At 25.4% G+C, this 15,294-nt stretch overlaps 4 protein-coding genes across 4 annotated transcripts; 3 read left to right on the forward strand and 1 right to left on the reverse strand.

Moving 5' to 3' along the window:
• The first annotated feature begins 6,179 nt into the window (after positions 1-6,179).
• On the forward strand, positions 6,180-6,887 carry LOC134837902 (apolipoprotein D-like). Its single transcript, XM_063853295.1, has 3 exons — positions 6,180-6,311; positions 6,374-6,602; positions 6,661-6,887. Exons 1-3 carry the CDS (start codon positions 6,180-6,182, stop codon positions 6,885-6,887), a joined length of 588 nt encoding a protein of 195 aa, XP_063709365.1.
• A 5,256-nt stretch (positions 6,888-12,143) lies between these two features.
• On the forward strand, positions 12,144-12,933 carry LOC134838423 (apolipoprotein D-like). Its single transcript, XM_063853953.1, has 2 exons — positions 12,144-12,745; positions 12,802-12,933. The coding sequence occupies exons 1-2, from the start codon at positions 12,189-12,191 to the stop codon at positions 12,857-12,859; spliced, it is 615 nt and encodes a 204-aa protein (XP_063710023.1). The 5' UTR covers positions 12,144-12,188; the 3' UTR covers positions 12,860-12,933.
• Positions 12,918-14,342, forward strand: LOC134838424 (apolipoprotein D-like). Its single transcript, XM_063853954.1, has 3 exons — positions 12,918-13,302; positions 13,843-14,068; positions 14,126-14,342. Exons 1-3 carry the CDS (start codon positions 12,957-12,959, stop codon positions 14,148-14,150), a joined length of 597 nt encoding a protein of 198 aa, XP_063710024.1. The 5' UTR covers positions 12,918-12,956; the 3' UTR covers positions 14,151-14,342.
• On the reverse strand, positions 14,069-15,294 carry LOC134838425 (apolipoprotein D-like). The gene is made up of 3 exons (XM_063853955.1): positions 14,822-15,294; positions 14,239-14,356; positions 14,069-14,174 (listed from the first exon to the last, which is right to left on the reverse strand). The coding sequence occupies exons 1-3, from the start codon at positions 15,264-15,266 to the stop codon at positions 14,147-14,149; spliced, it is 591 nt and encodes a 196-aa protein (XP_063710025.1). The 5' UTR covers positions 15,267-15,294; the 3' UTR covers positions 14,069-14,146.

A 15,294-nucleotide genomic window follows, 5' to 3' on the forward strand; every position in this document is an offset into this window, starting at 1 on the left:
AATTAAAGTTAATTAAATGAAATATTTAGACAAAAATTATAAAAAAAATAAAATTTATTTAAATCTTTTAATCAAAAAAATAAAAAAATAAAAAAAATGAAATAAAGTAAAATTAAATTAAATTAATTAAAACAAAATAAATAAAATATTCAGACAAAAATTATTAAAAATTTTTAAAATTTATTTAAATCTTTTAATAAAAAAAATAAATTAATTAATAAAATAAAAAATGAAATAAAATAAAATAAAATTAAATTAAAGTTAATTAAAAAAATAAATAAAATATTCAGACAAAATTTTTTAAAATTTATTTAAATATTTTAATTAAAAAAATAAAATTTAAATATTAAAAAAAAAATAAGATTTTTAAATTAAAAAAATTAATTAAATAAATAAAAAAAAAATATTAAATAAAATTAAAATCAATTATGAAAAAAAAAATAAAAATATAATTTAAATTTTATACAAAATTTATTTTTTTTAAATTAATGAAATTTTAGAAAATAATTATTAAAATACGAAAAGTACTTAAAATAATAATAAAAAATTTGTTAGAAATGTGGTAAGAATTTCTTTGTTAAGATACTCACTTTCTATCTCCTTTCAAACAAATAACTTCTTCTTGTCTCGTTTTCATTCCTTTCTCATTCTCGGGTGACTTGAATAGAACCGACGCAATAAATCATGTTTCTATCCAAATTAGGTCACCTTTCCCTTCCGATTCCTTTTGCCATTTGTTTAAATGCGAGCGACAGCACACTTGTCTTCTTCTTGTGTCTCGTCCTGCTCTCTTTTTGCGCCATTGCCACACACAAAAGAGAAGAGATAGCATCTTAAGATAAACACCAAAACAAAACCACATTGACTGAACGACATAAATTAGAGGACCAATTGCTGAATTTCAATAAATAAATCAGTGTACGAGTCAAGTGCTTTCTCAACCTTAATTTATGACTAAATTTGTCATCTTTGCTTTCGCACCGCCGCCATTGATTTTGCCTCCTTTTTGAAGATGTTTGTCGTTAGACAGGAACTACTCATTAATTTAAATTTTGAAAATTTACGCAAATTCCGTGATTTATGGCGATCTTAATCTCCAATTGTGTCATCATTTATGGAATTATCTCCAAATTTTTTTTTTCGCCTGAAATTTCTTCGGTAATTGATTCGCACTCTAACGAACGTCTTCCGGTAAAGAAGAAATTCAAGAGGACACTTTGCTTGCTTGTGTTTGCTGTTTCTGGCAGCTAATCTAATTTACTTGCAAAATGTTGATGTTCAAAATAAATTAATGAATGCAAATCTAGTTAAGTACATATGGAAAGTGACATACCGTCGTGTGTGTTGCCGCTCATTTGTATTATTTTGGGCACTACGGATATATTTTGGGGAATGAAATGGCACGAGCACGAGGAATGTTTGAGGTTTGACAACATATAGAGCAGTAAATTACATTAGATGCCTCCGTATAAAATATGTACATGGAATTTAATTGCTTTCATTTGCTCAAATCAATGGTGAGTCATGCAGAGAAGCGAAATTTGAGGGGGAGAAGGGGAAAAATTTGTACTAAAAATATTTTTTTAAAATGAATGGAAAATTTTTACAGTATTGTGTTCTAAAAATTAAAATTATTCTTAAAAAAAAATTTTTTAGTACATTTTTTGTACTACAAATTTGATAAAATTGACGAAATTTTATGTAAATTTTAACATTATTAAAAAAAAATTTAATTTTCATTAAAAAATTAGTCAAATAAAGTTTTTAGTAAAATACTTGATGAAATTTGTACTAAAAATTAAAATTATCGAAATTATTTCAAAAATCCTTTCTAAAAATTTAAATCAATCTAAAAAATAATTTTTAGTACAATTTTAATCATAATGAGTCAAAATTTGTACTAAAAATTTATTTAAAAATTTAATTTATTCTAAAAAAATTTTTAGTACAACTTTTAAGAAACTTGTACTAAAAATTAATTAAAATAACGAAATTTAATCTTCTAACTTTATTTTTAAAAAATTAACTAATTTTAAATAAAAATTTAAAATTCCCTTTTTAAATTTAGTGAATTAAAATTTTTAGTACAAAACTTAAAAAATTTTTAAAAATTTGTTCTAAAAATTTTAATTGTTCAAAATAATTTTTTAGTACAACTTTTGGTCAAATTGTATTAAAAATTGGCGAAATTCAATCTAATTGCCTAATTTTATTTAAAAAAAAAAATTAAAATTTTACTTAATTTTCAATAAAAAAAAAATTTAGAACAATACAAAATTTGTACTAAAAATTAGTTCTAAAAATTAAAAAAGTTACCAATTTTTGTACTGAAAATATAAAAAATCACTTCCCTTGATCAAAAACAATTTTTTCTCTGATCCGAAGCAACATCCTTGTCCAAAAACTCCTTAATTGTGTCCCTTTCTCAATTAAGACTAAAGAAATTTACCTCTCGTTTTATAAAATTTTGCCTTCCAAGAAAGTCACAATTTAATTTCCGACCAATATGTGACAACAGATTGCAATAAATAAGCTTCAATTATGAATACACTTGCCACAGAAAAACACACACCCACACACACGTTCCCTTAATCCCTTTTATTTTCTTGTTGCCTCAGCTCGTTATGAAAGACTTTTATTCATAACATAAAGTTTTATAGAAAATAAATCAACATATTGTGACAAAAAGATTTTCGCCATATCTTTTTAAACAACGAGCGAGGCAAGAAGTGTTTAGTGCAAACAAATAAACATAAACCAAAGACGGGTGTGTGTGTGCGTCTTCCCCATATTTTGCCTTGCAAAATGTTAAAAGTTTATTATTGTTATTATTTTCATTGCACACACTCCCAAACGTAGCATGAAGAAGAAAGAAAATGAAAGAAAAAGAAAAAAAAAACGAGAAAATAATATTTTCCTAATATAATCACTTTCAACATGTGAATATGTGTTAAGAAAATTTTTAAAGCTTTGGTTTTCTTTAAACTTAAATTTATGTGGCAAGTTTCTTTGTTACTGTGAAGAAATTTATGTTGAAAAATTAAAAAAAAAAATTAAAAAAATGAATGAAAAAAATTTACAAATTTATAAAAAATTTAGTACATGTACTAAAAATCTTAACTTTGTACTAAAAATATAAATTTTATTTTTAATTCTTTTAGTACTAAAGTTACTGAACTTATTTGAAATGCTTTAAATATTTTGTTCTAAAAATTTAATTTTTATATTTAATATTTTTTTCAGTACTGAATTCATTTATTTAAAAGTTGAATGTTTATTAATTTTTCTTTGTACTAAAATTTAAAATTTTATTTTTTTTAATTTTTTCATTTAGTACTAAAAATACTTTATTCTATTAAAATTCTTCAAATTTTTGAATATCTACAAAAAAAAATATTTTTTATATTTAAAAACTTTATTTAGTACTTACATGTACTAAAAATTGAAATTTGTACTAAAACTTAATTTTTTTTTAAATTTTATTTAGTAACAAAATTAGTTCATTTAAATTAAATTCTTTGAATATTTTGTTTTAAAAATTTAAATTTTCTGTTATTTATTTTTTTTATTTATTTAACTAAAAATACTCTATTTGATTAAAATTTCTTCAAAAATTTTTAGTACAAAAATTTTTTTAATTTAATTTAAAAAATTTATTAAAAAATTTTTCAAATCGTATATTTTTTAATAATTTTTTTCATAAATTGTACTAAAAACTTTTCAATTCACGCTAACTTTGGATTTCCTTATTTTGTAATTTGAACTTTTCCCTACATTCCTTCACACAAAAAAGGAGTAAATTATGTGTAGGAAGCGTTCTATTTGTCTGTTAAACTGAAAATTGTATTTATTTATTTTTATTTTTTCGTTTTCGTTAAATAATATGTGTGGCTGTGTTTATTTACGTTTAAATAATGTAGGTTATGTTAGGAAAATAAAATAATTTTATTGCAGAAGGAAATTTAAATTTCCCTTATTTTCTTCGTTTGTGTCGTCGTTTTGTTTGCGCGCCTAAACTTCTTCTTCTTCGCATTTGCACACATATGCTCCGGATGTGTGTGTGCGCTGAAAAAGAAAACGAAAGATAAATAACGGTGCACACATTGATTAATTAAGAAATATATGTTGGAAATTATGTTATATGGTTAGCGAAATCCCGTTTTGTGTCGCGCGCGCTTCTTTGTTCTGTTTCTTCGCGAGCGCGAGGTTTTTATTATGTTTGCTTTTTTCGGGGAGGAAAGATAATAATTAATTTCATTTCGAATGCAAGTGTTGACGCAAGTTAATGTTCGTTGTTCGCTGCTGTTTCTTGTTCGTGAGATGCAAATTTTGTCATCGCGTCGTGTAGGCGGATGATAAATGAACTGAAAGAAGGAAGAAATGAAAGTTTAGTTTAAAAAATTTTGAGAATTGAGCGTATTTTTTACAAAAATTAATTTCTAAAAAATTTAAAATTTAAAGATTTAATTTTTTGAAAAAAAAAAGATAAACGAAAAAATTTTAGATTTTACAAATTTTAATTAAATTAAAAAAATAAAATAAAATAATTAAATTAATTAATAAAAATAAAAAAACCTAAATTTGTGTTTTTGAGCAAAATTATTAAAAAAAACTTTCAGGTTTTGAAAAAAAAAATTTTTTTAATAAAAATTATTTTGGATTTGAATTTTTATTTTTAGAACAAAGTTCTCGTTTTTTACAACAAGTTAAAATATTATTTATTTTTTCAGATTTAATTTAAACTTTACATTTTTTTAAATTTAACTCAAATATTAAATTTTTTCAAATTCAATTTAAAATTTAGAGTTTAATTAGTTTTAAATTATTTTTTTTATAGAATTAAATTTTTAATTTAATTTAATTTTTTCAGATTTTAAAATTTAATTAAATTATATATTTTTTTTTTAAATTTTAATTTAAAAATTAAATAAATTAAATTAAATTAATTAAAAATTATAAATTATTTTTTTTAAATTTAATTTAAATTTTTTCAGATTCAATTTGAAAACTAAAACTTTTTCAAATTAAACTTAAGTTTTAATTTTTTTTCAATTAATTTAAATTTTTTCAAATTAAATTTAAGTTATAAAAATAATTTTTTTTCAAATTAAAATAAAATTTAAAATTAATTCAAAAAAAAAAAAAATTAATTAGGTAATTAATTTCAAAGCTTTATTTTTTTCAAATTAAATTAAAATCGATTTGATTTTATTTATTTTTTTTTTAATTAAATTTAAATTTAAAATAAATAAATTAATTAAAATAAAATTTTAAAATTAATTTTTTTTTCATCTTTAAAATTTTCTTAGTTTTTAAAACTAAAAATTTAGATTTAAATTTTTCAGATTTATTCTAATTTTTTTCAAACGCCCTTTTACTTCAGAAGTTCAATGACTTGTTTCTAACGAGTATCTTCTCTTTGTCGAAACGTCCTTTGATCCGCTTCATCTCTTTATCACAAACAACATCTTTATGAACTACTAAACAAACGTTAAATTAAAACAAACAAGGTGTTTGACCAGTTCGTCTTTCGGCAAAGAAAAGACATCTATATTAGCGAACATCTTTCGTCGTGCGATGAGATAAAGCAGAACCTGTTTACGGTGTCACGAAACTTTCGATAGAAACGATCAAACCAAATCAGATCACATTCCACAAACCCGGACAGTCTACGACGAAGATTTGCATCAGACACGAAAACACGTGCCACTGTGATATCCGTTTACGCGGTATCCCTTTGATCTCCAATTAAGCGATTGTCATCGGTTTAAACGACCCATAAAAATCAATGGTTTCATTCATAATTCCGCAGAGCCGCCAATCAATAACGCATAAAGAAGAATTTCGTCGTTTATTTGCATGAGGCGCGTCGTTTGATGTTTCGCCATTACGTCGGAGCATCTGTTTGAATTTCTTCGGAAACAATTTCGTGTCATCTTCATCAATTTTCGAACTCATTTGCATGCAAAACCAAAACAAAGCAGACGCAGAGAAAAGGATGTACCTCCGCAAGAAATTGCGAAGGGAGCGATGAAAAAAAACTTGTTTGACTAGAATTCTTCTTTTTTTTCGTATTTTTTTCGCTTCGTCACTTTTATATAAAAGTAGCACACAAATTGCGGCTCCATTCAGTCTGTGAGTTTCGTTCTTTTGGATTACAACTTTTTTTTTTTATAAAAATGGGGCATTATCGAAAAGTGCTTTTGCTACTAACGACGCTGCTCGCTGTACAAAACGCAGCGGTGTGTCAGCGAATAATTTCTGGAAAATGTCCCAAACGACGAGTCGTTTCTCAATTTGAGCTTGACAAAGTATGTGACTCTCTCTAATGGAACGCCATAAATTATAACCTCAATTTGCCTCCATTTTTTAGTATCTAGGTCTGTGGTATGAAATTTCTCGCTACGAGCATTTGGATTACACGCCAGATTGCGATTGCATCACATTACGTTACACAAAGGACGATAACGGGAGCATTTTTGTGCGGAATTGTTGCATGATAAAGGGAAATACGACGGAATATTGCGCTCAAGGTATCGCCATGTTGAGTCGACCTGACGAGAATCCCATCAAAGGAAAGTTGAATGTCGAATTTGGGACACGTAAGAAAATTTTTCGAAAATTTTTTCTAACCAAAAGTCATGAAAATTGATATTTCAGAGGTTACAGAACCAAATTACTCGATACTCGCGACGGATTATTACAACTACGCCCTCGTATATCACTGTCAAAAGATCAGTAGGCGTGAGGCTGTTGAATCGGCGTGGATTCTCGCACGAGAAAGACGCCCCGTTGCCAGTGTTCAGGCAAAGATCAACGAACTCATCGACAATTACTTGGATCCGGTTTACCTTTACACGCAAAATCCGAACGAATGTTACTCGTAGATGGCAGTGACTCGAAACTGACAGACAAAAAGTGTGATATCCTTGATTTTAAGTTAAAACTAACTCTGATAAGCGAAGAAATAATATTTAAAGTGACTCTCTGAAGTAATTTTTTTGTCCTATATTCCAAGTGTGAAAAAAAACTCCGAAAAAAAAGCTGCACTCATTTCTCATAAATTTAAGTGTCCTCGACATTCTTTCCTTTCTTTATTCGAGCCTCTTTATTAATAAGAATGAGGATGAAAAAAAATGCACTACTACCTACTATCATCATCGTCATCTGCAACGTGTTTAATTCATCTAAAATGCAGCATTCTTCTTTTATGCCTCCGTCGCCGCGCTACCGTCATTTAATAGTAGTACGTGAGATAATTTTTCCATTCGCGTCTCGTAAAAAAGTGGTAAGGTAATGAATGTAATGCAATGCAAATTTACTAAAAACTGTGTCATTTTCATTTTTCGCGTCATTATCGTCATGGCCTACAGGAAAAATATCTTCACTTTTTATGGGACAATTGTGTGCCATTGTTATTACTATCTTAGACACACGATCTACATAATCTATTTCTTTCACGTTTTTTTCTTACTTTTTCTTCGAAAATGAAGAGAGAGAGAGAAATACGACACGAAAAAATAGTTTATCCCTCATACATTATTTACCTGTGCGATGTAGGAGTTTCGTAATTCGTGCAAATGCAGGAATTTACATTAGCAATTTTGCACAATAGTCAAAAGTTTTCTGCTATAGTCAGTAGGAGAAGAAGAAGAACAAGTCTGATACATTTTTGTTGGATATGAGACGAAAATATTACCATATTGAATTAGCGAGTTGGCAATTTTTGAAATGTTTCATAAAAACAAAAAATTTTGAATAATTTATCGAATTTTTGAAAATTCATTCCATACAATAGATTTAAGCAATTTATCGAAAGCTCCTGTAATAAAAGCTATAAATGAGCTTTAGAATCTTAACATGCGATCAATATATAAAATTTATAAAAAAAAAATTATTTAATAGAAAATGTATTCTTTCTCTTCAAAATCTTGTTAAAATTTCGTATTTTGTTATTCATATTGTTTTTGCACATTTTTGTTTGGTTATTTACAAATATGTAATTTATTTGAAAATGTGTAATGATCAATGTTGAATTTTATCCAACTAATTATCCAATTAAATTCTTGGCTGAAGAAAAATATTTTCTGTACGTCGTTTTAAAAATGTTAGACTTATTTTCAATCCTTAAAAGAAACATCGGAGCAACATATACTTTGAGGTCTTTTTATATTGTTTTTATATATCGTTTTTAATATCTTATATATCGAGATTGTCGTTTCTCTTTTGTGAAAATAAGTTTTGTAATCGTGTTCTACTAAATAAGTGTCAGTCTTTTTGCTTTCCATATCGCTTCCCATCGAATTTACGTCTATTGTATGGTTAATTTTTGGATGCATATTGTACAGAGGCATGAAAATGCAAGTTTGTCTTTTCTTTGTAATTCACTTAAATTTTTAAGATGACTGACTTCGTATTGACTTTGGATTGAACGCCTTTCGAATGACTTTGTTTTCCATGTTTTCAGAGATGCTAAAATAAAAAAAGAACATGAAAAATACTGAGAATATAAAAGAATTGTTTTTCTGCCTTTCAGATGTTTAGAATATACCTTTGAATCTAAAATCTGTTGGAGAATTTACATATTTTATGTTTAGATGTGTATTGTTAAAGGCATAAAATTTAAAAAAATTTTTCTTTATAATTTTTAAATTTTTACAAATATGGCTAAAAAAAAATAAAATTTTTTTATAAATTGTCGAAAAATTATTAAAAATTTAAAAAAAAGATTTTTTTACGTTTTTCTATATTTAATTTTAAAGCATATGAATCATCAAAAAGAAATACAAAAAAAATTCCATAATTTTTAATCAATTTCAAGCTTCAGAACGAAGAAATCGACAATTCGAAAAAAATTACGTATTTTTACGGATTTTTTTACGTATTTTTATATAAAAATTAATTAATTTTTAAATGAATATAAAATTTTTTAAATTTTGCATTTTAGCAAAACCAAAAACAAAACTTACCTCAATCCATGAACTAACCTCCAATAACACAATTGTAACTCGTTCACCAACTTGAAACGCTGAACTACATTCTCCAATTGTAAATCCTCCATGTTTCCAAACGAAAAGAAGCATCGTCGTCGTCGTACTAACACACATCTAGAAAGAAAATTTCCGTCATAAATTACATTTTGTTTCAAAACTTTTTAACAGTTCATTGGCACGAATCAGCAGCTCACTGAAAATAAAAAAAATCAACAAAAACAAAGTTCCTGACCAAAAATTGGGCAAATTAATGAAAATCTGCTCTTTTTATCCAGTTCATTCATCATCTTTTCTCCCCCTTACATTTTTCGCAGCTCCAGATTCTTTTCATCTGTGTTAAAATAAGCGTATTAAAATGGATTAGAGAGCTCAAGTCTTCAACCGGCAAATGAAACGATACGGAAAGTAGCAAGAAGATGATTTGCTACAACTAGTCTTCTCCTTTGTTCGTCTTCTTCTGCTGCTTTTTCTATTAATAAAAAGTTCATAATCATAAATACAAGATGTTGCATGTCTTGCAAAAAAAAACGTAATACAATGGGGAGTTTCTTGCTTCTACGTTTTTTTTTTCGGAAGATGTTGTTAATGCAAATATGAAAAGAAAAGAAAGTACGTGCACGCACAAAAAAGAAACGTGAGTCTTTTTACCTTTTGTTATTTTTATTTTCTCGTATTTTTCTTTTTTTTTCCTTTATAGCAGAAAAAGAAAACACAGGACGCGTCTTAAACAGTAATCGCTGTTGATGATATCGCAAAGATATTGCATTATTGTGCATTTCTATTCCATTTTCTATAAATAGAGGAAAAAAATAAAGGGGGACGAAGCCAATTTATTACATAATGAATAAAAGGGTGGCTTTGTCCTACATCTGAACATTACAACACTTTCACATCACACGCAGAAAATTTCTCGTCTTTCTTCTTATGTAATATTAAAAATGTCGTGTGTGTGCTAGAACAGACAGAAAAAAACGATAAAAGCTGTTTTATTGGAAAAGTTGTCTGTCGTTGTTGTCTGTGATTCGCATTAAAATTGCATGAACAACGAAGTGATATTTGCTCAAACCAAATCAAGCACACTCCTCAGGAAAGCGGCAAGTGTGTAAAAAAAAGGGGAGAAAATTCAATGGAAAAGTAGAATAGAATAGAGAAAAGTGTTTGATTTAATAAACAAGTGAAAGTGCGTGAGATTTGCTTTACATACTTTTCAACATGGGGCACAATGGAAATGCTTAGCAAAGGTACTTAATCGAGTGGTTCGTATAAATATTGACAAATTAGAGATTTGATTCTTATTTACTCTTTTTTTTAAGGGAAACTATTATCAAAAATGAATTTTAAAGACTTTACTTGAAGTTTTTTTTTGTATTAAAAAAATTTAAAAGGAATTTTATGGATTTTTCAATATCGAAGGTAAGTATAATAATTGAAAAGCTTGTAAATGTCAATGACTTATTTGTCTTTTAACTTCTTTCTTTTTCTTTTAAATATATTCTTAGACAAGTAAGTTGCTTTAAAGCTCTTTTGTTTTACTCTATGATAACTCCTTAAGTACTTTTAAAAATACTTGAATGCCCATTATTTATTTGCTTTTACAGTAAAAACATCTTGTTAATGCATTGGTCGCTTATTTTCACACTGAAAATTTTTTCTCAATGGAAAAAAATTGTCTTGAAGTACAAAAGATGTCAGGAAAGTTAAAAATATTTAAAAAAAAAATTAAGAATAAAAATAAATAAGAAAAAAAATTGAAAATTATTCATTTAAATTATTTTTTATTAAAAAAAAATTGATAATAAAATTATTTTTTTCTTGAAAAATTTAAAAATAAAAAAAAATAATTAAAATAAAAAAAAAATTAAAAAAAAAAAAAATAAAAAAAATTAAAAATAAAAAAATAATTAAAAATAAAAAAAATTATTTAAAAAAAATTAAAAAAAAATTATTAAAAAAATTTAAAATTATTTATAATTTATTTTTTTTTTAAATTTAAAAAATAAAATAAATAATTTTCTCGTTAGTTAAAAAAAAATTGTACAATGCATAAATTTGAAAATAAAATTTAAAAAAAAATTAAAAATTATTTATAAAAATTTAAAATTAACTTATAACATTAAAAATATTAAAAATTATTTTTTGTATTAAAAAAATTTAAAATTAAAATATTTTTTTTTAAAAAATTTATAAAAAAAAAATAAAAATAAAAAAAATTAAAATTAAAAAAAAAATTAATTCAATTAAAAAAAATAAAAAAAATTAAAAATAAAAAAAAATTAAACATGATAAAAAAAGGAAAACAAAAAAAAAATAAAAAAAAAAAATTAATTAATTAGAAATAATTTTCAATTTTTAAATTATTTTTTAATATTTTTTTTTATATTTTCAGATCCGTTATTGATTTTTAAAAAAAATCTAATTATTCCAATTAATTCAAACCAAGCAATTATCAACATTTTAACAAAAATTTCAACTAAAAATTTAAAATTCTTACCCATTTCCTCGCCATTGTGCAGCAACTCTTTTCATTTCACGAGAACAAAAAACTAATGTTCACACCCAAGAGACGTAAAAATGAATTGCATGTCGTTAGAGAAAAGGAAAACTTTTTTTTATCAACATTATTTTTTACCTACCCAAACAAAGTACTTGTCTCATTCTCTCTGTCTCTCCATTTTGTCACATAATATTGCGAAAAATTAAATTAGTGGGACTGCAAAATTTTAAACATTTTTTGACATAATATAATTTTAACGCTTTTTTCTTGTTTGAAAAAAAAAATGTTTGAAACTTGTTGTGAACATTTTTCAAACATATTTTAGTTTTTAGTTGGAAACGTTCATTTCACTATAATGCGCCGCCACAGAAAACTGTTGATGAGACTGATTTGTGGTATTTTTTCGTGTGCAAAAATTAAATTTATATTTCATTTTTATTTAGAACTTTGACACGAGAGTAACTTTTCGTGTTAGTTTCGGAATGCTGACGGCGCATTTCTGACACTTTTTTGCAAAAAAAAAAAAAATTTTTTGTATGCGGTAAAAGTTTTGTGGTTTTTTGAATTGACGTGAGTGGATTAAAAATCACTCAATTTGTCTTATCGGGCAACATTGTTGATAATTGTTCGAATAAATAAATAAATATTTATTTGGACTCAGTGATAAGTGAATTTTTAGTATTCATTCAAAAATTGTCGAAATGAAATCGTTCGTGATATTTTTGATTTTTTTCGTGTCTTTTGGGAGTTCGAGGCTTTTTGAGGGACAATGTCGAAGTCGTCCTGCTCCTGTAGTGACTTCCTTTGACTTTTCTCGTTATTTGGGAGTTTGGTACGAGATGGAGTGGTATGACGATGAATATCCAACCGATGATGAATGCATCAAATTTACATATACCCCAACTGGATTCGGTTCTTTTGACTTTTTACTTGAGTCGAAACACGCCAATGACAGTTTTCGTTACGAGAGTTTCAAAGGACATGGAGTTGAAGCATTTCCTGATGAAAAGTTGGGACAATTAAATACGACTTATGGCAAAGGACCTCCAAAAAGAGTAAATTATGAGATTTTAGCGACGGATTATGATAATTTTTCCTTTGTTTGGGATTGTCACAATGTCAATAACACTTTTTATAATGAGAAATTTTGGTATTTTTCGAGAGATTTTAGACAAAGTGAGAGACCTAAAGTAGTTGATGATCTTTTAAAGGAATTTTTTGACCCGCAGTTCATTAGAAAAACGTACCATGGACCAAAGTAAGCCTTGAAAGTCTTAAAAATTAATTTTTTGATTAATTTTTGACGTTTTTTAGATGTTTCATCTCACAGAAGTTCATTTCAGTTGTCAATACGTTACATGAGTTCATCTAAAAATTCCTCTCCGGAGATTATTTTTTGCATTTTGGACTTGAATTGATAACAAAATAAATCTTTTTGTCAGTTTACTTTTGTCTTTCAGTGAGAAAACATGCATTTTTCTCTCCTTTTGTGTCTTATTTCCTTATCAACTCTTTCCAAAGGGCAACATGTAGTTGATCACAATTGTCCATCTCGTCCCGTTTTAACTAATTTCGATTTGAAAGAATATTTGGGACGATGGTATGAGATTTCTCGCTATGAGCAATTCTTCGAAGTCGGGTGTGATTGTGGATTTGCGGATTACACGTTGAATGAAGATGGTACGGTTAAAGTAAGGAATTGCTGTAAGAGATTGCCAAATACGACTTTGTCGTGTTCCATTGGGAAGGCAGCTGTGAGTTATCCGGATGAAAAGCCTTTGCCAGCGAAATTGAGTGTTGCTTTTAGAGGAAAAGGTAATTTATTTTAATTTTTCTTATATTTCAAAAAAAATATTAAAAAAAAAAAAAATTTTTAATTTTAAAAATTAAAAAAATAAAAAAAAAATATTTAAAATTCAAATTTAAAATTTAAAAAAAAAAATTTGAAAAAATTTTAAAAATTAATTAAAAATTTTTTTAAAAAAAAATTTTAATTAATTAAAAAAAAAAATAAAATTTTTTAAAAAAAAAAAAAAATTTTTTTAAAAAATTATTAAAAAAATTAAAAATAGTTAAATTTCAAAAATTTTTTTAAAAAATTAATTTTTAATTCAAAATAAAATAAAATAATTAAAAATTAAAATTTTTTTTTAATTTTTTAAAAATTTTAGTTTAAAAAAAAAAAAAACTTTTTTAAAATTAAAAAAAATAAAAGGAAAAATTTTAAAAAAAAATTTTTTTTTCAATTACTTAATTTTTTTTTTAATAAATTAATTTTTTATTAATTTTTTTAAATTTTTTTTTTTATTATTTTTTTTTTAATTTTAAATTAAAATTATTTTTTTTCTTTAACAGAACCAACTGAATCGAATTACTGGATATTAGACACAGATTACGAAAACTTCTCCATCGTTTACTTTTGCAAACCTTTACCTGAAAATCCTGAAAAGTCAGCAGAAGCTTTTTGGTTGTTGTCAAAGTCGAAAGTTTTAGATGAAGAAACTCGTCAAAAAGCTGACACTTACATTGAAAAATATTTCGACAAAAATGCTATTCGCGTTGCAAAACAAAGTCGTGATCAGTGAGTTTTTTATGTTTTATTTTTTAATAAATTTTTACCAAAATTTTATTTTTTTAGATGCGGAGGCGACAACCAAGATTAATGTTTTTCTATCAATTGGGTGCATCTAAAAATTAAAAATAAATATTTTTAATAATTTTTTTTTTTGTTAAAAAGCTTCAGTAACTTACTTTTCTCCTTGAATAGTCTTTCGGATAACATCACGGTTGAAATGTGTATCAATCAAAGATTCGACTTTGGCTGGGCGAGGACTCAAAACTGGTTTACGAGATAAAACCCACAAAAATTCTATAAAAAAAATAATTTTAAATTATTTAAAAATCAAATTTTAACTTTTTTGACAGAAGATAATTTGACAGCTGTCAAAATTTTTTTTAAAAAAAATTATTTTTTTTTAAGTTCAATTTTTTTTTTTAACTAAATGCCAAAAAATTAATTTTTAAAAAAAATTTTAAAATTTCAAATTTTTTTTTAACAAAATTTTATAAAAAAAAATTGATAGCTGTCAAATTTTTAAATGTCAAAAAATGACAGCTGTCAAAATTTTTTAAAAGAATATTTTTTTTACCATTTTAAATTAAAAAACGTTAAAATTAAAAAATTTAAAAATAAATTTTTAAAAAAAAAATTGACAAAAATTCTTTCAAAAGAATTTTAAAAAAAAATGACAAAAAAATTTTAAAATTGTTAAAAATTCTAAATTTTTTTTGAGAAATTTTATTTCTTTTCAAAACCAAAAAAAAAATTTCTTACCTTCTTTCGTATTTTCAGTCAATTGATTACAATTCCAAACCAAAGAGTAAGTCACGTAATCCGTATCCATCACCTGATAATTCACTCGATTGTTCTCTGCACCGAAAAACGAAACATTAAGCTTTGCTTGTAACGGTTCCTCATCCGGAAATGATACCGCTGCCCATGCTTCAATGGAAGTTGGTCTCAACACTCCATTTATCAACAAATTTTCATTAACAACCTTCACTGTGGCGTTATCATTCAACGAATATGTTGCAGTGACACAATCGAACTCAACCTGGAAATCAGCTTCGTAACGTTCTTGTTCATACCAAACGCCCAAATAATCGTTAACTTTAAAATTTTCAAGAACTGGACGATTTTTCTCGCATTGCCCGTCAAGACGAAGCGCGAAACTGAAATTTACAAGAGCTAAGAACGAAATTGCTGTGAAGAGCTTCATTGTTGATCCAAAACTAACAAAAAAAAAT

Source organism: Culicoides brevitarsis, chromosome 1 (assembly GCF_036172545.1).
Source record: "Culicoides brevitarsis isolate CSIRO-B50_1 chromosome 1, AGI_CSIRO_Cbre_v1, whole genome shotgun sequence".
Lineage (NCBI taxonomy): Eukaryota > Metazoa > Arthropoda > Insecta > Diptera > Ceratopogonidae > Culicoides > Culicoides brevitarsis.